Source organism: Capra hircus, chromosome 1 (assembly GCF_001704415.2).
Source record: "Capra hircus breed San Clemente chromosome 1, ASM170441v1, whole genome shotgun sequence".
In the NCBI taxonomy this organism is placed as follows: Eukaryota; Metazoa; Chordata; class Mammalia; order Artiodactyla; family Bovidae; genus Capra; species Capra hircus.
Genome location: NC_030808.1, coordinates 69,478,504 through 69,500,822, shown reverse-complemented (window position 1 = coordinate 69,500,822; position 22,319 = coordinate 69,478,504). Strand labels below are relative to the sequence as shown.

The 22,319-nt window shown below is 35.6% G+C and overlaps 1 protein-coding gene across 6 annotated transcripts in view; it reads left to right on the top strand.

The window, feature by feature from the left end:
- ZNF148 (zinc finger protein 148) overlaps positions 1-22,319 on the top strand; it is a 143,843-nt gene that overhangs the window by 85,987 nt on the left and 35,537 nt on the right. For all 6 annotated transcript variants that reach the window (XM_018045895.1, XM_018045902.1, XM_005675046.3 and 3 more), the window contains 2 exons: positions 6,001-6,124; positions 7,356-7,439. In XM_018045895.1, the coding sequence (XP_017901384.1) occupies positions 6,001-6,124; positions 7,356-7,439 (208 nt within the window). The remainder of the gene's footprint in view (positions 1-6,000; positions 6,125-7,355; positions 7,440-22,319) is intronic.

The window sequence follows — 22,319 nt, the reverse complement described above, 5'->3', positions numbered from 1 at the left end:
TTTTTCATTAAAGTAGCTCTCCCCTTTTTGTATGAAGAGAAGGAAAAGCTTACCTTTCTTAGAAATCAGTATTACTTGTTTTAAATTCCTTAAAAGCAACTGTAAGTTTCTCAAATAATTATAGTGTATTATGCTTAGAGGCTTCCCCAGTGGCTCAGCAATAAAGAATCTGCCTGTACCGCAGGAACCACTGCAGGAGATGCAAGTTTGATCCCTGGGTCAGGAAGATCCCCTGGGTAAGGAAATGGCAATCCACACCAATAATCTTCCCTGGATAATCCCATGGACAGAGGGCCCTGGTGGGCTATAGTCCACGGGGTCGCAAGAGTTGGACATGACTTAGCAACCACAACAACAATGCTTAGAGGACTCTACTCTCCACCAACACTTTTCACAAATCTTGAATTTTTGCCATTATGAATATTTTGAGTATGTGTCCCCATTATATCATGTTAGAGTGAGCATCTGCACAGGAAATATAGATGAAGTTATCTTGCAGACTTTCAGTAAAAATATTAGAGCTATATATCCATATAGACCTGGCTCCCTTCCAGATAAGCTTTGTGGTGAGAAATACTGCAACATTATGTCATCTTTAGCTGCCATGAATTTTAAGCAATAATTGCTTTCTGATCCTTTATCATATGGCAAAGCTTAGTCATCCTAAGGTAGATTTGATACTTGAGAATTGCCAGAATACATGTGGTAGCATGTCTAAAGGGTTATCTTGGTCAGGTAATTTGATGCTGGAATAAGTTGTTTTATGAAAGGGAATTTTCTACATAATAAACACTTGTCCCCTTTAAATGTTTAGTTTTATTTCAACCACCTTGTTAGAAATCTTTAATATAATGTTTTCTTTTAAAACATAGTACATTTGAACATAATTCAGCTTTTAATGGTTTGGGGTTCATGTTGTAAACATTAGAAAAAAATCCTATGTATCATAGTGAAACCCTCTGGGAGGACTGAGATGTTAGGTCCCCCCACCCCCACCCCCAACACACACACACTGAGAAATCCTAACTGCTAAGTTTTTCAGTTTTCAGGTTTTTTTTTTTTTTTTTTTTTGGATTGCTTATAAGTGCTTCATCCTCTCATTTCTTAATGACATACTGTTCATTTTTACATTGCTAGATCTATGTGGCCACTTAACATCACCTTCCATTGACACTTTGACTCTTTTTTTTCCCCCTTGTGGATTAGTACTGTAGAGAACTACAGTTATTAGAAATGTATGAAAAGTCTTAGTGTGCTTAATTCAGTCTCAGTGCATTCATGTCAGTGGTTCTCGTGGCTCTGCATTAGATCATCTGTAGGGCTTTGCCAGTTATAAATACTCAGGCCCCATCACCAGAGATTCTTATTCAGGGGGTTTCCATTTGTACTAAAAAGAGTCCAAGATAATTGTAATTTACGTTTAAGTTTGAGAGTCTCAAGTCTTGATTTTAAAAGTTTCTAGATAAGGTATTGCCACCTGACTTTGCTATTGACTTGTTTTATGAATTAAGTGAGAATGTTTTCCACCACAGAAGAGTTTTATGAGGATTGTTGAGTTAACATTGATAAACTCTTAAGAATCCTTTCAGTAAAGATGTAATAATACTGTCTTAACCCAGTATTATATACATCTTTTAGGTCTTTTCAAACTCCTTAATAGTGCTAGAGCAGAGTGCTTTTTGGTTACCTACTTCTTATTCTGAAATATATATCCTTTTCATTCTCTAAGCAGTTAATTTGAGTGCCTATTAATGTGCCAGGATCTCTTACACGGTACTGAAGAAAGGAACTGGGTTCAGTTCTTTAAAAAAAAAAAAAAAAAAAAAAAAAATTCTAAAGTGAGGAAAATTTAATTGAAAGGCGAGAAATAGAAATACTAGCTATTTGTCAGGCTCTCTCCTGCATACTAACTTGATTGTCGAAGCAGTAGCTTTAAGGTAAATAACTGATTGTAAGACTAGGGATGGAAGTATGAAATAGTACTTAAGAGAAAAACTGGAAAAGTGTTAAGTATTTTATTTATTTATCTAATTTCCCTAGGGAATTTTGAATTCTGGGTATATAATTTTTCCACAGAGCCAAACTAAAAAGTTTAAAAATACTTGGATGTAAATCTTTCTTTTAAAAAAATTCATATACATCTTTGCCTGATATTTAGGAAATGTGAGAGAAAAAACGTTTTCTAAAGCTCTGGATCATTTTTCCTGAACACGAGTTACATATACTATGCTTATGATATAGTGAATTTCATGTTCTTGCACTGGCAAAAACTTGCCATTTAAAAATGAAATTTGGTAATAAGTAAAACCAAGTACTGAGAAACAGTAAAAATCAGGGAGAATGAAAGAAAATGACAGTGTGAACATGCAATGTTAGTGATAACTAGGATGGTCAGAGATGTTGAGGATAGGTATTGCTGTGGGCTACTTTGTCATTTTGTTGTATGTCTTTGGGGTTGCACTGTTCTTCCATTTCTAGTTGGGTTTGGAGAGTAAAGGGAATTTCAGAAGATCTCATTTTCCAGTTGCAGTAAAATGTGATAGGTGAGAAATTTAGACTATTCCTCCAAATTGTTTTGCATTTTGGTGATTTATAAATCAGTTGATTAAGAATGTATGGCTAAAACCTATAATTATTAGTTTAAAATATACTTTAATAATTCCAGTATAGAATGAGGGAAATCATGTCTGCCTTGTAAGAGAACAAAACTTTCTCACTGAGGGGTGTCAGGTTTTGGCTAATTGGTGGCAGTGACCCTTGAAGAGTCAAAAATCTCTGAATTGAATAGGCAGAGCTTAGTGCTTTGTTGGTTAAAAATTGGTATATTATTTGACATACCAATTGCTACGTATATGGATAGCTGGCAGGGAACAGATTTGTCTCAGGACAAAAAATGTATTTGCTAATGGACTGTGAGATTAAGAAAGCAGATTGAGGAATTCATTTGGTATTGAAATATTTTGCTGAAAAATTCTGTTTTAAACTTGTGAAATGGTTAAGAAAACAATCAAGTATTTAGAGTATTGTTTAGACTATTACTAGTTTCTTTACTCTTGATAAAGCCCAACTGCTTGATCTTTATAATTACCATATTTCTCTAAAAGTTGCAGCGACAGGAGTCAAGACAAATCATGTCTTGTCTTGCAGACACTTTAGGGTTTAAACTTGGAGATTTCAAATGCTTCAGTTGTAATAGTGTTCATATGCTGAAGGAAAAAGAAAAGCAAAAATATTTTATGGTACTGTTAGGAAGTAAGATGGCTAATCTCTAAGGCAAATACACTTAATTGGTAGATCACGTTTTACTAAAAGATCTGGAAAGGGTGTGGACAGGAAAAGAAACCAAGTCTATACCAAGGAAGATAATTTTACCTGTGTTAATGAGCCATTTCTCTTCCACCAAGAAACTTTGTTCTTTACATACCCGTTCTTTACACACCTTTTTCTATGGTGCTGCTTAGTGAATTTGCAGAAACTTACGAATAGAAGTGGTAAGCTGCGAGCATGTTTGGTATGGGTAGTAGTTTGCCATTATCAATATGCACTGAGTCTCACTATGTACAAGTTGGGTATTGGGGTTATATTGGTGAATAAAACAGGCAAAATCTGTCGGTTACACGTGAAAACAGATTACAAGTTGGAAGAGCCAGTGGTGTTCTTTTATGGCAAGATAATTTTCTTCTGTGTCTTTTATACAAAGATGTGTGTTCTCCTGGCCTAAGAAAAGAAGAAAATAATATAAAATTCGATGTAAAATGTCCACCAATTTGATTTCCTTGTCATTAAACTTATAAATATGCTAGATTTTTTTTTCAGTCTCCTTATTCACAAGTGTTTGCTTTTTCATCCATAAAATCCGCCTTGAATTAAGGCTTGGAGTCCACAGTGAAAGGCAGTATTACCTCCAGTGAGAAAACAATGACCTAGAACTCCTTAACTCTTCATAAAAAGGCTTTGTACAGTCAAGGATTATATCCGTTTCACATTAGGTAACTTGGGCCAGATTTGTTCCTTCCAGAGCCTCTCTGTGTAGTTGCTATGCCACAGAAAGCTATTGAGCTGCCTTTTTTTTTTTTTTTTTGGCACTTGGATCTTATTTGTTATCAACATATGAGAAAAGAATACCTGGTGCTATCCTGTTTTTATTCTGTTTCGTATAAAATGTTTAACATCTTTTTGTTTCTGGTTTTATGTTAGGAATATTTTAAGTCATGTTTTAAAAGATTTTGTGTTTTTTTTTGTTTGTTTGTTTGTCTTACACAGTGTTAACTTGAATATTATTCTGTGGCTTGGAGGGGTTGAAAAAATTTTAGACTGACCAGAGATGAAACTTTCCGTTCTCACTGACTCTTCAGGAAGCTGTGACACCCACTTGCATTCTCCTGCCAAAGGTTTCCCTCTGTGACTTTGGTGCATAGACTTTGAAGCATTGTTGACCACTTTGGCAGTTTGCCCAGAACCCACATGCCCTGTATAATTAGCATAATAATTACCATTGATTTACATACAGTATAGTCTGAAATGTGTTCCTGAATTTAAACTAAAAAAATATTTTTTAAAAAACTAAAGCCCCTTTTCCTTGCCTAGTCCCTCTGAGTTTTGGGACGGGGGTCATAGCTGTGTATTTACAGGCCGTAGTCCATTTCCGCAGGCCTCTGTATTTCTTAAGATGCCTGTTAGATTTCTGTATTCTGTGTGTGACACAGTTTCTTGGCTTCTGCTCTCTGTGCTCCCACCCCCGCTACTGTTCCCTTCTTACTTGCCATATTCCTCCCGATCTTACCTCCTAGTTTTCTTTGTTTCTTATGTTCACATCATGTTTTGTCATCTTTCTTCTCTCCTCAATAATGAAAAAAGGGATTATTTGTTACTTTCACTCTGCCACGTGGCTGGTGAGAGAGGCAGTTTAAATGTTGTATGTTGAGCAAATGGTTGTTAAACTGGAAGACATGAACCCCAAAAGTGAACTCCTCTCTGGCATTGTTTAGACCTTGCCCAAGATACTGTCAGCCTCAAGAAGCACAGGCAGATAAGGTTGATGTCTTTGTCACCTGCCTTCCTTCCCCTATAACCCTCTAATTTATTAAGGAATATGCTTAATAATGGTTTGGTAGTCCTAGAATAACCTTAGAGGTCCTTAACAGAACCATTCTGACTCCAAATCGTATTCTAGGATGACTTAAAACAGTTTTCCTTTTTACTTCTTTAAGAAAAAAAGAAAAAGGAAGATGTAATAGGTAAGCATTTATATGGTTCAGAAAAATACTTTAAAGTATGTTTAGTGTAAAGTCTCTCTCCTACCATATCTTCTGCCAAGTTCCTCAGCCATGACGACCAAAAGTTATATACATTTATGTACATCCTTCTCAAATAGCTTTTATGCATATGCATATGCAAACAAATATATATTACTGTATGTATTATCCTATATTCAAACTTAACAAAATTATATACTAGATTCTAAACCCTGCTTTTTTTTTTTTTTTACTTAAAAATAAATCCTGGCGCTCTTTCTATATAAGTATATAAAGAGCTTTCTCATTTTATTTCACAACCACGTAATAAGTTGTATTCATTTTTCATGATTTATTTAACCATTCCTATCTGATTGATATTTATACCATGTCTAGAACATAAGACTTGTACTGCATATGTGATATTTTAAAATTGGAAATAAAGCTATACTCATCCTAATAGAGAACATTTAGGGACTCTATTAGATATCAGCTTTGGAGAGGAGAGGACACAATGCTGAAATTTTACTTAACCAGCTTCCAAGGTTTTATTAGTAATTTTTACCCACTCTGAATCACATTGTACTTTCTTCAAATAATGATAAAAAATTATTCCAATAGTCCTCTCAAGATTATCTAGGAAAAAAATACTTCATAATCTCTGGTGACCACTGTTTGCATTAAAAGGCATTATCTTTTTTATAATTAGTATTACATTTTAAAATTTTCTTTCTTTTGTTTTGCCTTTTTTTTTTTTTTAAACCAGATCCTTACAATAAATGAGGATGGATCACTTGGTTTGAAAACCCCTAAATCTCACGTTTGTGAGCACTGCAATGCTGCCTTTAGAACGAACTATCACTTACAGAGACATGTCTTCATTCATACAGGTATTTCTTGAATTAAAGTGGGCTTATAGCCATTAAAATTATTATCTTTGCTATTTTCATCTTCTTGTAAATGTCACTCATTCCTAAGACTGTAGTTAACCTGGCATTTCAAATCAGAGATTTCATAGGCCAGGATGTCACAAGGAAACCAAGAAAAACTTTAAATGAGAAAACAATTAGCATGGATGTGTAAAATTAATTAGCTTAGTTGAACACTATTTGGCTTAATGTATTCTTTTTAACCAGAGAAACAGTTAAAGAATGAACTATTAAAAGCCGGTCAACATTTATTTTTCTGTATAAGATGTCCAGATGGAATTTGAAATATGAATTTGGAATCAAATATAAAAAGTTAGACCATAAAGTTGTGGCGATCAGAGCAAAAGACTGATCACAGATCTTTGGGGAAATATTAGTAGACGTATATGTTGAGTTGAAGGGTGGAGAAGGAGACAGAGTAATAAATAATAAGGTAGATTTGATGAACTGGTGAAATACACCCAGAAACCAAAAGAGGAGAGAATTCCAAGGAGGGTATGATAACTGCTCAGCCTTCTGAGAGGAGAGCAAGAGAGAGAGAGAAAGAGCAAGAGCAAGAGAGAGAACCGAGAACAGATCATTAGAATAAATAGCAAGGAGATCATTAGTATCTTAAGAAAGCAGAGTGTAAGGGTTAAAGGAGAAATGGGTAGTGAAGAATTTGAGACATAGGTTGGACTATGAAAGGAAAGGCTCCAACAGAGAAGGAATGTTTGAGGAGACAGGATTAATTTTTTTAAAAGGGGGATGTTTAGAAAATTTTGAAGGTTCTAGAGAAAAAAGTGAAAAGGCATAAAGTGGTGGTTAGCCAGGGAGAAAAAGGTAGGTGGATCTTCCTCCACAGAGAAAGCAAAGCTGTTTAAGATGCTTGGTAACCTGTGGAGGCCTTTCTAGCCTCATGAGTTTTAAATTCTATTGTAAATTGTTTTATTTATTTACTTTTTTTTTTTCCTTGAAGGATATGAATCATATTCAGTCTCATTTTTGTGTGGTTGTGAGAATGTGAATTTTTAAATCTTGGGGGCGGGGAATTGAGAGGAAATAAAATTCTGTTAATAGTATAAAACCTTTATATGCGTAATTTGCAATTTTTCAGAATTTGGGCTTCTAAGATTTCTCTTTCCTCAGAAATAGTTAACTCTAAACTGTGTTTTATTCAGTAACTAATTTGTGGATGTGAAATTATTTTAAGGTGAAAAACCATTTCAATGTAGTCAATGTGACATGCGTTTCATACAGAAGTACCTGCTACAGAGACATGAGAAGATTCATACTGGTGAGTGTTGCCACCCTTACTAGGGTTGTTAAAATTACCATTTCAAATATAGGGAAGAATTTTTAATAAGTAGCAACAACTTGTTGCCTCTTTGGTAATTTTGTTTAAGAGTATTTATCACAGCTCATCTTTTTTTCTTTCTTCAGTAAATCAATGTTAACTGTTAAGACTTGGCTTACTGTTTTAGCCTAACAAATTACTTTGAAGTAAAGTTTCATAATAACAGGTATGTTTAAAGTGACAAAGGGAAGGAAGGAAGGAAGTTTTTGTGAAATAGTTGTTTCCTTAGATGTTTAACAGGTTTAGAGTAGGTAAAATTATCATTTGCGATAATTAGGGGGGAGGAAGCAAAATGCCTGAGTCTTAAATAACAATAACACTCCCCCTACCCTTATTTCATGTATGTAGCTTACTATATCAAGAGAGTTATAATCTTATAAATTGGAAACTTCCAATTTTTCATTCAAGTTGTTAAGGATTTAGAAACAAATATTTTGGAAGATTACTATAAAAGAACCCATACTTTTAAAAGTTGAGCCTCATTTTAGAGCAAATGTTTATTTGCATTTATTCTTTTTTTTTAACAAATGTAAAGTCAAATTTTATATGTGACCTTAATTTAGTATATTGTCAGCTTTTGACATCTGTAAGCACGATGAAAAGTGTTTCTGTATAATTTATTTCCAGCATTTTGCCTTTTTGTGATGGAGTGAAAGAGTTGGTAAATTTATATAACTTTTGTTCTTACGTTTAAGTAGAATTGAAAAATGATAGAGATAATATTTAAATATTGAAAATACTAAAGTTCCTCATACACCTCTACATGAAGTAGTCGAGCAGCTACCTGCCCAGTGTTGTTATTTAGATGTGTTCCTGCAGTCCCTGTGAAAGGGGATCCTTGGACAGTTTATCATATAGAAGCAGTAAGCTTTTCTGCCCAGTAACTTTCCTTAACTTTATTTGCCCTGAACAAACATGAATGTGGCTGGTTCCCTGTGCGTCACATTTTTATGCTTTGATGTTCTACTTTTCGAAGATCATTATGCCCACCACTCATTTCAGTTTCCTAAGTAAACATTATTCACCATTTCCAGATGGAAGGAAGTATACAAGGCACTTGGGAGGAAGAACAGCTTTATTGATTTTGTGTGTGTGTTTGTGTGTGTGTGACTTATATGGCTAAATTAAAATTTTGTACAATAATAAAACCCAATCAGATAATGATAAATGAAAATAGTTAAGTATTTTTATATGTTTTTAATGCCTATTAGATTTTAATGATTCCTCAACAAACATTATTGAGCTGGCAGTGTTTTTCAGATACTAGAAACAGAGGATAATAAAAGGTAGCTTCCATGGAGTTTGCATTCTTTTTAAAATTTCCACTAGAGTATAGTTGATTTATCATTTTGTGATAGTTTCAAAGTGTACAGCAAAGTGAATCAGCTATGCATATACATACATCCACTGTTTTTTAAGATTCTTTTCCCATTATAGGCTATTACCAAGTATTGAGTAGAGTTGCCTGTGTTATACACTAGATTGTTATTAGCTATGTATTTTATATATAGTAGTATGTTTATGTCAGTCCCTGTCTCCCCATTTATCCTTGCCCTCCCTTATCCCCTGTTAACCATCAGATTGTTTTCTACATCTGTGACTCCTGTTTTGTGAATAAGTTCATTATAACATTTTCTTTTCATCTGGTTTCACTCAGTATGATACCCTCTGGGTCTGTTCATGTTGCTGCAGATGACATTGTTTTGTTCTTTTTTGTGGCTGAGTGATATCCCATTGTGCCACATCTCTATCCGTTCTCCTGTTGGTGCTTCCATGTTCCGACTGCTGTAAATACTGCTGCAGTGAACATTGGCTTGCATGTATCTTTTTGAATTATGGTTTTTCTCTAGTTTTGGTTTATAAAAACTAAAATAAAAAATTACGATTTTTCTCTAGGAGTGGGATTGTTGGGTTATATGGTAGTTGTATTTTTAAAGGAACCTCCCTACTGTTGCCCATAGTGGCTATACCCATTTACATTCCCACCAGCAGTGTAGGAGGGTTCTCTTTTCTCCACACCCTCCCCAGCATATATTGTTTGTAGATTTTTTTATGAAGGCCATTTTGACGAGTGTGAGGCAATACCCCATTGTAATTTTGATTTGCGTTTCTCTAATAGCAGTGTTGGAGTTTACATTCTAATGTGAGAGATACACATGTAAAGCCCACTGTAGTAAGTGTTGTAGAGTTTGTACAAAATACTTTTGTACCCTGAAGAAGAGTCAGATATGCTGCTTTTGAAGACTACATAGTGAAGGCAATAAAGAAAAACTGGGAGGCTCAGTTGAGAGAATGTGTTTGAGTCTGAAAAAAAGATTTTCAAAACATTACCTACCCTTATTGCACCCTGTTATTTTCTATTCTGTTCTAGTAGCCAGTTCTCTTTTACAGTGCTGGTTACAATTTAGTGATACCAGTTTGGAAAAATAATTGTGCTGGGCCATGGACTATCTTGAATTTCAACAGGTTATGTTAGACAGTTCATGTTTATTGAGAATTTACTAAGACTAGACATTGTGCTAAATGTTTGTTAAATGTCTCATTTAGTCTTTATACTGATCTTGAAAGGGAGATGCCATTATTACCATTCCCGTTTTTTTAGATGAAGAAGCAGTAGAATGCACACAGAAGTTAAGAAGCTTTCCTAAATTTATATAATCTAGTGTATGGTGGAGCCAAGATTCCAGCTCAGGTTTCTGCAACTCCAGAGCACATATGTGATATTACTAACTGTGAAGAATGACCAGAAGCAGAATGATGTTGTTTGGCCTTTGGGAATTTTTCTTGCTCTACCACTAAGCCAGTTAAGGCTTAGCCTTCCTGTGGGTTTAGTAACACCTAAAAGGGGTGGAAGCAAAGGCCGGAGTTCTCAAGGTACAAAAAAGAAGTGAAGTTGCTCAGTCATGTCCAACTCTTTGTGATCCCATGGACTGTAGCCTACCAGGCTCTCTCCGTCCATGGAATTTTCCAGGCAAGAGTACTGGAGTGGGTTGCCATTTTCTTCTCCAGGGGATCTTCCCAAGCCAGGGATCAAACCCTGGTCTCTCACATTACAGGCAGACACTTCACCATCTGAGCCACCTGGGAAGCATTCCAAGGTGCAGAGACGACAGGGAATAGAGTGGAACCAGTCAAAGCAGTCACTATGGTTCTTTACCAGAGAAGTTTCTTTTGAAGAGAAATGCAGTTTTGCTCACTATCACCACCCCTCACCCCCCAAGTGGAACTGATATAAAGGAAATAAATTTTCCTTTATTTCATTTTTCTTGATTCTTTTTGTGTACACCATTTCTGAAGATAGTGAGATAGTTTTGTCCTGTAACAGGTTACTTATAAGCTGTACTGAGCTGGAAATATGTGTATAAAAAACATAGATATTCTCCATCATTTATTATTTTGTTCTTAGAGTTCTTCATTTCATCTTTTAAAGGACTTTTATTTTTGGAGGGCATTGTGCCTAAAGTTTGCCAGTGTCAAGACTTTCTCTGTAGGTCTTTATTTAGAAGAATGCATTGAAATAATTAGCAGTAAAAAAGCTTTTGCATATATTGCTTATCCATTTTTAAATTGTCAAGAAAGTAATGTCACCTATCTGCTGAACCTTAAAGGTTGTGTGGTGAGAAGACCTACCAGTTCTTACAGGCTTTGTTTTCCTTATAGCCTCCCTTATCCTTTTGGATCTCTTTATACTGTCACCTCCAGTCTCCAAACCTCTGAGCCTATGTCCATTCCATTTGCAAGATGGTTAAAAATCATTACCTGCTTGGCTGCTCTTGTTACCAATTAAGAAATCTTCTGTGGCTTTTAAAACCCAGAAACCCAGCTTGATTTGGTTTTCAAACTGAAAAAATTTAAACTCAGCCTGGACAGGTAATTATTACTTGATTGTTTGCTAAATTTGAACTGGCCTATGAAATACTAGGGTAAAATACCAATGTTGATCCCTGAATATTTGATTAAAGCTGTGTTCTTTTAGCCTAAGGCACCGAAACTGTCAAAAGTCAGGTCTCCTTGCTGCTGCTGCTAAGTCGCTTCAGTTGTGTCCGACTCTGTGCGACCCCAGAGACGGCAGCCCACCAGGCTCCCCCATCCCTGGGCTTCTCCAGGCAAGAACACTGGAGTCAGTTGCCATTTCCTTCTCCAATGCATGAAAGTGAAAAGTGAAAGTGAAGTCGCTCAGTTGTGTCAGACTCCTAGCGACCCCATGGACTACAGCCTACCAGGATTTTGGCAGTTATGGAGATTTATGTCTTTTGGGATTGTATTATAGATTTTGTGAATATGGGAGATAAGGTGAGGATTTGAAGCCAAGGTTGAAGATAATAATTCTAATGATTGTTTTGGCTAGGGTCAGAATTACTGGTAAGGTATACACCAAAGGTAAATATTCATCACTGGGGGATTTACCTTGTGATCAGGGGCCTGTATCTAAGGTGCTTTTTCCTTTGCCTTTTCTAATGCATGTGTTCTTTCTCTCATCACTTTGTCACCATTTTAGTCTAAGGAAATTCCATCTTATTGCCATGAGTAGGGTCTGGGGGTTTGAAGAGTAAAGAACTTTAATTTTATATTAATTTTCTGAATTCCTTCAAGTAGTAAGTCACAGAATACTTACTCTAATATTCTGACTATTACAGCAAATTATGGCTATTTTCTATAGTTGTGGCAATTTTCATAATGTTTTTTATTTTATTAGTAAAAATGTTATAAAATAATTTCTATATTTGGGTAAGTTTTTATAGTGATTTTCTGTCCAAAACAAAAGGGATTTTGAAAATAAACCAAATCATTTAGAATTATACATATTTATTAGGTTTCTTTTCTCACAAAATTCTTTTTTAAGGCTTTAGATCTTGAATGTATGCAGTTCTATAGATACAAATGTAGCAAGAAGCACTGGAAATCAGTCTTCTAAGTTGGTATTCTTAATATCTGAAAACATACATTGATCTTCTTTTCCTCTTGACTATGACTTTTATTCACAACCATTTATAGCTGAATGGCAATATTATTATTATTTTTAAAACCAGTTGGGCTAGTGAGGTGGAGTCAGAGAGCATGTTGATTCACCCTTGACTAAGTTTGTCCAACACTTTGTATTTCCTTCAGTATCATTCAGTTATTGACAGAAATTAATTTACCTCTCATTATTTTGAAGCCTTAACTTACTGTTTATTAGCATAATAGAGAAGTTTATTCAAAGAAAATGTGGCAGACCTAGTTAAACTCGTTATTTGTGGCAAAGAAGGAACTGAATATTGTTTGGGATACTGACAAGGTTGCACACAGTATGAGCTCCTGGCATTGTGATTGCTGAAGCCAGACAGCACTGGTGCAGACAGAGCTTGCCAAGAAAGATTAAGCAGGGAAGTACAGATTGCTGTAACTGACATTCTCTGGTCTAACAAAGTTTTCAGAAGCCAGATTTTTTTTTTCTTTGCAAAACTGTTAATAATTCATATTAAACGATATGGTAGTGTAAAACATAAAAGTTTTAAGATTATTTAACAAAATATCTCAGAATATTAAAAAAATGGTACACATGCACATATGCATTTATGTATAAAAACTATACTGTAGGTTTTTAAACCTCTTTTGTTTGGGGGGATGGGAGAAGTCATCCAGAAAGTTAACTCCATTTAAACATACCTTAGAACTGAAATATAAAGAATCAGAGGATTTGTAATGAAAGTGCATTGTTTTCAGTTAATTATATGCATTTTGTGTGTGTGAGTGTTCTTCCCCTCAAATCCATGTTAGTTTATAGTGTCTGTAGTTAAAAGAAAAATGTTTACCATTTGTTATGACAGGTTTCTAGTTTAACAAATTGGGAATCTCTTGAAGTAGTCTCATTCTTATTCATGTGTAATAAATCACATGGATGAGCATGTGAATCACATGACTCTCAATTTGGCATATGCTACAAATAGTCCCCGCCTGCCAGTGCAGGAGATGTAAGAGAAGCAGGTTGGATCCCTGGGTCGGGAAGATCCCCTAGAGGACTAGGGCATGGCAACCCACTCCAGTATTCTTGCCTGGAGAAGATCATGGACAGAGGAGCCTGGGGTTGCACAGAGTCAGACATGACTGAAGCAGCTTAGCAGACATGCATGCAAATAGTAGAGACAACATGTCCTTGGGAGTTTGGTTAAAATAGACCAATGAGGATTTAGATTGGTGGCCCTGTGAGTTAGATTTAGTTCCTGTGTGACATGTGAGTCAAGTGTCATCACAGGAACTATGAAGCAGAAGCATGATGGTAGCTAGGACTGGGTTGGGGGGAAATCTGGGATGTACTGAAGTTGGGAATCTTTGGGGAAGGATAGGTAGACAGATACACAGATAATTTGGAAACACAGAATAGCAAGTTAGAAATCATGCAGACAAGAAGCCACTAGGATCATTGCAGATGCTGGATAACAGGAGAAGTAGTGTGACAGATTTACTAGTTTAAAAGAACCAGGAGAAGGAGGTACTTTAAGATAGTTAAAATGCTAGAAATTCCTAAAAGTCACCATTATCATAAACCTAATAATACTGTCAGATTTATTGAATACCTATTTTCTGCCAAACACTGTATTAAACACAGTACATAAATTATCTCGCTTTATCATCAGAGCAGTTCTGTGAAGAGGGTATTATTCCTCTTTTTAAAAAACAGATAAGGAAATAAAGGTTAAGATGATTAAGAAATCTGCCCCGGTGTATACCTAGTTCAGTTAGTGACGTAGTTCAGTCTTAAGAGTTCTTGCTCTTAACTGCTATGCTATTGAAAGAGTAAATCAAGCACCAGGAAGATTTTTAGTTCACAAAAACTTTGGTTTCAAACTTGGAGGTTTTTATTTTGTTCAGGAAGGAGAAGAGCCATTCCTGGGCCTGGCCTCACGGCTTGCAGCAAGGCAGTTGGGTATGTCTGAATGAGAACAGTCTATGGATGTAGGCGTAAGAACAAAGGCAAGATGAATAGCATGTAAAGGGCCATTCTGAGTAGAGCAGAGAGGGGTAGACTAGAAAGTGTGATTTTAGAATTATGTTGTTAAGCTTGGACGCCAAGCAAAGGGGTGTCAAATTTATCTTGTAAGCATTATAAAAAAGCAGTGCATTTAACTGCCATGTTGGAGGAACGTTATTGTTTTGTGAAAAAAACTAGAAATTTGACAAGTGTGTTACTTTTTTGTTAACTATGTATAACTAATATGAAAAATTATAGCTTAGACAATGGTGTACATTTATTAATCAGGTTTACTTTTAATATTAAAAAATCATTTTAAACATATAGAACAACATTGTTAAGCTTCATGAAATATAACTTCAATTTTCACCAAGTTTATGAGAAGTAGGCAAAATTTGGAAACCACTGAATATTACTATAAAACAAAGAAAATTAATTTTCCTGGGCTTTAGAGCCTCTTTTTCTTTGAGCAGTTTAGGATGAGCTAATTTTTCAAAAAAGGGCTGAAAAAGGACTCCCAAAATTTAGCTTCACACATAGAACTTTCTAATTTTTTAAATGTTACTTTTGACAGCAGTTTCTCATTTTTGATGTTTTGCTTTTTCTTTGTTAACCATTTTCAATATGGTTCGTCTAGAACAAGATAAGCTTCTCTACTCTTTGTCTTGTTGATTTGCCTTTCCTTAACATGGCTTTTTCTCTGCCTCCTCCCTGTTCTTCAAATTATTTTGCATTCTGCAGAAGATGAAGCTTTAAGACAGCTGAGTCTGGATCTGATGTTTTACAAATCCTTTGACATCATATTCTTTTGGAAGAACACTTAATTACTTCCTCTAAGTCAAACACCTGAAGAGCTTCAGGATTCTCCAGTATTGAAGCTGCCTTTTGGACAGCTTACTTACTGTTCCAGAACCCAGTTGGATAGATGTGAGATGGCTACATTCGTGACTTTCATATCTTAAATCTATTAAGATTCAGGTGTCTGGATAGGCTGACAACACATTTAAAAAATTTGTTGATAAAGTTTTTAGTTTCACTGACTGAATGACACTTAGGCTTATATTAATAAATTAATATAATTATAAATTATAATTAATATATTAATAAATTCATATATTTTAGTATTATATTTTTTATTTGGCCATTTTGGTGAAAGAGTGACTAACAAAATGTAGTATTTGATATGGACTCAATCATCGCAAAGAAATTGGGTTTAAAATATTTAGGGCAATCTAAATTTGCTTGTCAAGGTCATTCATTTTTAATTTTTCTGGATACTTTTAAGATCTTTAGTTGTTGATCTGAAGAGTCTCTATTTTTTTAAAAAATGCCTAAAGTGTCATCATTTTCAGCCCCCATCGGAACTTTATGAAAGTGTCTTGATAGTTTTTGAAGACAGCCACAATAATAATGATAGCTTCTGCATATTTTGTAATTTGTTTTGCTCTTCTATAGGTCTTTTAGGGAGATGATGCTGTTATGGAAAATGGAGTCATAGGACTGGCACCCTAATGCAGTACTACATAGTTACTTACTGATACACCCAGCTGCTCCCAGGGCTGCCTTTATGCTGTTTGCTTTATTAGTTGTTGATAGAAGTACTTCTTACTCTTTATTTCCTGCTTGGCTACGTTAAAAAGCTGATAGACAAATTAAGCTTATTGACCGCCCTCCCACACACCTGTCTTGGTATATTTTCATCCCTCTGTAAATTCTTTTACAAGGCCTAATTGATTCTTCTTTACCTACATTTCATTAACTATTTTGACTTTTACTTTCTAAAGATATTTAAAGAATTAATGCTTTCAGTGTGTTTTTTAAATTATTCCAGAAAATGTATTCATTCAGCTCTTAATTACCTTAGGGAATTGATCAGATTGTACATTATTTATTTAAAAATTAAGACAAATGCAGCTGTGAAAAAATTACTGTCAACACAAAAAGAGCAGTATATTTATTGCTCTTGTTTGAATGACATGGTGTTCTGTATAGGCTTGTTGTGCTTATAGAATTGAGATACTCTCTTCATCTTAAAAATCAGTTAGATATATTCTTGCCTACTTCATCTAGCTTTTAGTTCTTTATAGTTGGATAGAGAGGAGAGGGACATGGAGTCTGATCAGCTGAAACTCGAGGGTCTTAAGGTCTAACTTTATTCCTATAGAAAATAACCCTGTTCTTAAGGTATTTTATTTTTCATATGAGAATTAGGAAAAAAGGACAATAGACTCATGGAACGTGGAACTGAAAGATACTTTAAAATGTTAGGGTTCAGTGATAAATGCAAGAGTTTTCCTTATGTCGAAGCCATGGACATAAATATTAGGGACTGGTCAGGAAACACTTGAGGGGCTGCTGTTAAAGGGATGAGAAGCTAAGAAAGGGTGGAGAAGAGAATGATTGTTGTGGGGAGTGGTGGCGACCACCTACCAACAGTATTGCTTGATGCTCTGCTTAATCACTGAGAGTTCTAGATTATTATTTAGTGGGAGAATTTGCTCAGTGGCTCAGTAATGTTACCTAGGCTTTTTTTGATATTAAAAAGAAAAAGATTGTCTCTAAGTGATAGACAATAGCAAAAAGTCATAGCAGAATATCTTTTGGGGTCATTTCTCCCCTTGTATTTCGTGTGGTATTTTCTATCTCTAAGCTATTGCATTTGTATTGTTTCATGTTTTGGATGACAGTTCTTGAGCTGTAAATAAGTCCCTGAATATTTTGTATAGTTTGCATTACATCATTAACTGGGATGAGCTGAGAGTTGAAACTACTGCTCTCTAATAGTCCTGATTCATTTGCTTAGCAGTGTTTTGTTGTTGTCATTCAGTTGCTCAGTTGTCTCCGACTCTTTGTGGTCCCTAGGACTGCAGCACGCCAGGCTTCCCTGTCCTTCACCATCTCCTGAAGCTCGTTCAGACTCATGGCTGTTGAGTTGGTGATGGCATCCTACCATCTCATCCTGTTGTCCCCTCTCCTCCTGCCTTCAGTCTTGCCCAGCGTAAGAGTCTTTTCCAATGAGTCAGTTCTTCACATCAGGTGGCCAAAGTATTGGAGCTTTAGCATCAGTCCTTCCAATGAATAGTCAGGACTGATTTCCTTTAGGATCGACTAGTTGGATCTCCTTGCAGTCCAAGGGACTTTCAAGAGTCTTCTGTAACACCACAGTTCAAAAGCATAAATTCTTTGGCACTCCACCTTCTTTATGGTTAACTCTCACATCCATACATGACTACTGGAAACACCATAGTTTTGACTGTACAAACCTTTGTTGACAAAGTAATGTCTCTGTTTTTTAATGTCCTGTCTAGGTTTGTCATAGATTTTCTTCCAAGGAGCAAGCATCTTTTAATTTCATGGCTGCAGTTGCCATCTGCAGTGATTTTGGAGCCCAAGAAAATAGTCTGTCAGTTTCCATTGTTTCCCCATCTGTTTGCCATTACTCATTGCATCATCTTTTAGGATTTGAAATAGCTCAACTGGAATTCCATCACCTCCACTAGCTTTGTTCATAGTGATGCTTCCTAAAGCCCACTTGACTTTGCACTCCAGGATGTCTGGCTCTAGGTAAGTGATTACACCATTGTGGTTATCTGGCTCATGAAGATCTCTTTTGTATAGTTCTTCTATATATTCTTGCCACCTCTTCTTAATATCTTCTTCTTCTGTTAGGTTCATACTGTTTCTGTACTTTATTGAACCCATCTTTGCATGAAATGTTCCCTTGGTATCTCTAATATCCTTGAAGAGATCTCTGGTCTTTCCCATTCTATTGTTTTCTTCCATTTCTTTGCATTGATCACTGAGGAAGGCTTTCTTACCTCTGCTTGCTATTCTTTGAAACTCTGCATTCAGATGGGTATGTCTTTCGTTTTCTCCTTTGCCTTTTGTTTCTCTTCTTTTCTCAACTGTTTGTAAGGCCTCATTAGACAACCATTTTGCCTTTTTGCATTTCTTTTTCTTGGGGATGGTTTTGATCACTACCTCCTGTATAGTGTTGCGAACCTCATCCATAGTTCTTCAAGCACTCTATATATTAGATCTAATCCCTTGAATCTATATGTCACTTCCACTGTATAATCATAAGGGATTTGATTTAGGTCATACCTGAATGGTCTAGTGGTGGTATTCCCTGCTTTCTTCAATTTAAGTCTGAATTTTGCAATAAGGAGTTCATGATCTGAGCCACAGTCAGCTCCAGTCTTATTTTTGCTGCCTGTTTAGAACTTCTCCATCTTCGGCTGCAAAGAATATAATCAATCTGATTTCGGTATTGGCCACGTGGTGATGTCCATTTGTAGAGTTGTCTCTTGTGTTGTTGGAAGAGGATGTTTGCCATGAGCAGTGAGTTCTCTTGGCGAAACTCTGTTAGCCTTTGCCCTGCTTCCTTTTGTACTCCCAAGACCAAACTTGCCTGTTATTCCAGCTATCTCTTGCAGTGCTTGGGTTTTAGATGAATTAATTAGCTATTAAAAATTTTTCCACTGCAGAAAAGTAACTTCTGAAACAAATTCCAGTCTTTCTTTTTTTTCTTAAATGAAAAAATTGCTTTTGTAATGACATATGTTAGTGATCCCATTATGTTACTCTAGCAGATGATGAGAGTCTGAACTAACAAACAGAACATTAATACAGCAGGACGTTAGAAGTCTAACGAAATAACTTTGAAAGACATTTTAAAGGAAGAATAAATACAGATGAAGTTTAATAACAATTTAAATGGAAGGAGCTAAAGGAGCAAGACTTTTTAAGTTTTTATTGTGGAAGCTTGGTTTTCAAATAAAATCTTGCACGAAGCGGCGTCAGTAGTCAAGGCAGATAATTTCAGGTGGTTTCCTTGACTCTTAATAAGTTGACAGATGTTTCCAGTACTACTTAGTTGTTATTTATTCAAGGAGACAATGCTAGATTTCAGTCGACTAAAGAAGTAGCCTCCCTGGAACAACATAGTCAAGAATATTTTTTAAATGGAATTATATACATTTGGCTGAATTGCATGGTATGTAAATTAAATTTCAAAGCTTTTTTAAAAAAAAATGTACATGAGAAAACGTATACCTGAGAAAACATATTTCAATATAAGTACACTGTGAACTGCACCAAGATGTGTTGTTACAAATATGTGTGGAGCAGAAAGAAGTTTAGTTGGCCTAATTTACAAAACTTGAGAAAATGTATAGCATTTCAAGCTTATGGCTATTCATTGTATGATATGCTCAGACTTTTGTGGAAAATATTTGAATATATTATGTGTCATTGAGCTGGTAGATCAACAGCAAACTTCATTTGCTCTGGGGGACTTCTGATGGAAGTTTTGTCTTAAATAGAAACTGGATATCCTCACTCTTCTACTGTACAGCTATTTAATATCTTAAAATTGGTAAAGTTTTATTGAAAGTGTTCGCATGTAGGGCCAAGGTTAGATTTTTTTTGTGGGGGCAGGGTGAGAACAACCACTGTCTACCACTATTATTTGAGTATTGAAGAATGACTTTGGAAAATTAGCTTTTGCTGAAGATGTGAAAATTCAACCTACAAGGGGAAAACAGTACTTACAGTGAAGCTTCTACTGTGGTAAAGTCATTTTGACAGCTGTTAATGTTGACTCACAAAATGCTGCTTTATATACTTACAATGTTGTTACAAATTACAGGAAGTGCAATCTCCTTTCCCACACAAGTATGGGGCAGATTTTTCCAAGTTCAAGCTACACTCTGATCAGTTTTTGGACCTTTTTAAAAATGAAAGGAAATTTCCATATTTCAAAACTAAATTCAAAACTCTACCTAATCTTCAGTTGGAAATAATCTATGATGTGACAGTATGCTGAAAAGACAAATAATTAAGAAAAGAATCTAATAGAAATCTGTATATCTCTTCCAAGTGTTGAATAATTCTTAAAGTTACGTTTTCATGGATATCAGTGCCTATCTTTGTGACAAAACAATTTCAAAGAATTCTTGTTAAGTTTCATTGCAAATTAGCATTAGCAAATAAACACTTGCAATTGACTTTGATGACAGGGAGTACTAACTTTGAATCCCAATTCAGCAAAATGCAACCCTCTCATATAAAAAAGGTTTCCAGTCTTCTCATTAGCACATCTGCATGATGAAAAATTACATTCTGTCATCATCATCATTCTGTTCTGAATTTCAGCAGTAAAATATGTGGACTTTTTTTGCCCTCTTGTTATATGAGTATGTACACTGTCCTTGATTTTACCTTTCTGCTCACAAAGCTTAATACATTCACCATTTGCCCTTTTAGAGCAAGTTTCCTGGTCTCTGTCAAAATTCACTCCTTGACTGTCCTGCTCGTTCTTAGGCTTCTGCTTTGTTGGCCGTCTTGTCATTCATTCCTCATTCCTGTTAGTTAGTCATGTTTTAGACCGTTGGATACTAAACCTCAGCCTCCTCGTGATCTCAGTTTCTCGTTTTCGAAGCATTACTTCCTTCTAATGCCTTCTAGTACTTACTTCAGTTTCAACGAATTTTTGTCTCCACTAGCTCCTACAGTGGGCCTCTGTGGTGGCTCAGACAGTAAACAGTCTGCCTTCCATACGGGAGACCCAAGTTCAGTCCCAGTCGGGCGTGGCTGAGCAATCAATACACAGCTTCTACAGTCCAGTCATTCTACCTCCTTGTTACTATCCCTTGTTTCCCTCATATCTTCATTACTTTTTTTACACAGCGTAAATCCTGTCATTATTTTTTTAAATCACTCTTTTGCTTGTGCTCTCTCGTACATAGTACTCGCTTTGCTGAATTACAGCTTTGGTGGGAAATGTATTACTTTTCAAGTCACTATATTTATAGAGTTCAGTAGATCGATCTTTTATTTCCAACAGGGTATAGTTGAGATATAATTGACATGTAATACTATATAAGTTTAAGATGTACAGCATAATGATTTGACATGCATACATCATGAAATGATGACGACACTGTTTAGTGGCCATCTGTCATCTCATATAAACAAAATAAAAGGAAAAGAAAGTTTTTCCTTGTGATGAGAACTTTTAGCATTTACTCTCCTAGCAACTTTCTTGTATAACATATAGCAGTGTTAAGTATATTAATCATATTGTACCCCTATATCCCTAATATTTATAACTGAAAAGTTGTAACTTTTTGCCACTTTCATTGACATACAAAGATACTACATTAGTATTGACTACACACATATACATTTCATTCCTGTGACTCATTTATTTCGTAACTGGAAGTTTGTACCTGTTAATTTTCCTCACCTTTTAAATTCACTCTCCACCCCTGCCACCCTCTGGCAGCCACCTGTTTTTTCTTTGTGTCTGTAACTCTTTCTGTTGAATATGTTCGTTTCTTCTGTTTCTTAGATTCCACATATAAGTGAAATCATACAGTATTTGTCTTTTTCTGACATACTTCACTCTGGCAGGTTTTTTGTTTTTTGTTTTTGTTTTTGTTTTTTAAATGGCTAAGTGACACTCCAGTGTATCTATCTAGGAATCTTCTTTTAACAGTAACCTATGGATGGGCACTTAGGTTATTTCAGTGTCTTGACTATTATGATTAATGCTGCAGTGAACGTAGGGTTGCATATATCTTTTAAAAATATTAGTGTTTTCCTTTCCTTTGGAAAGAGCCAGTAGTGGAACTTCTGGGTCATATTGTAGTTCTAATTTTAATTTTTTGAGGAACCTTCATACTCCTTCTTGTAGTTCGGTTCAGTTCATTCGCTCAGTCGTATCTGACTCTTTGCGACCCCATGAATTGGCAGCACACCAGGCCTCCCTGTCCATCACCAACTCCCGGAGTTCACTCAAACTCACATCCATCGAGGTGGTGATGCCATCCAGCCATCTCATCCTCTGTTGTCCCCTTCTTCTC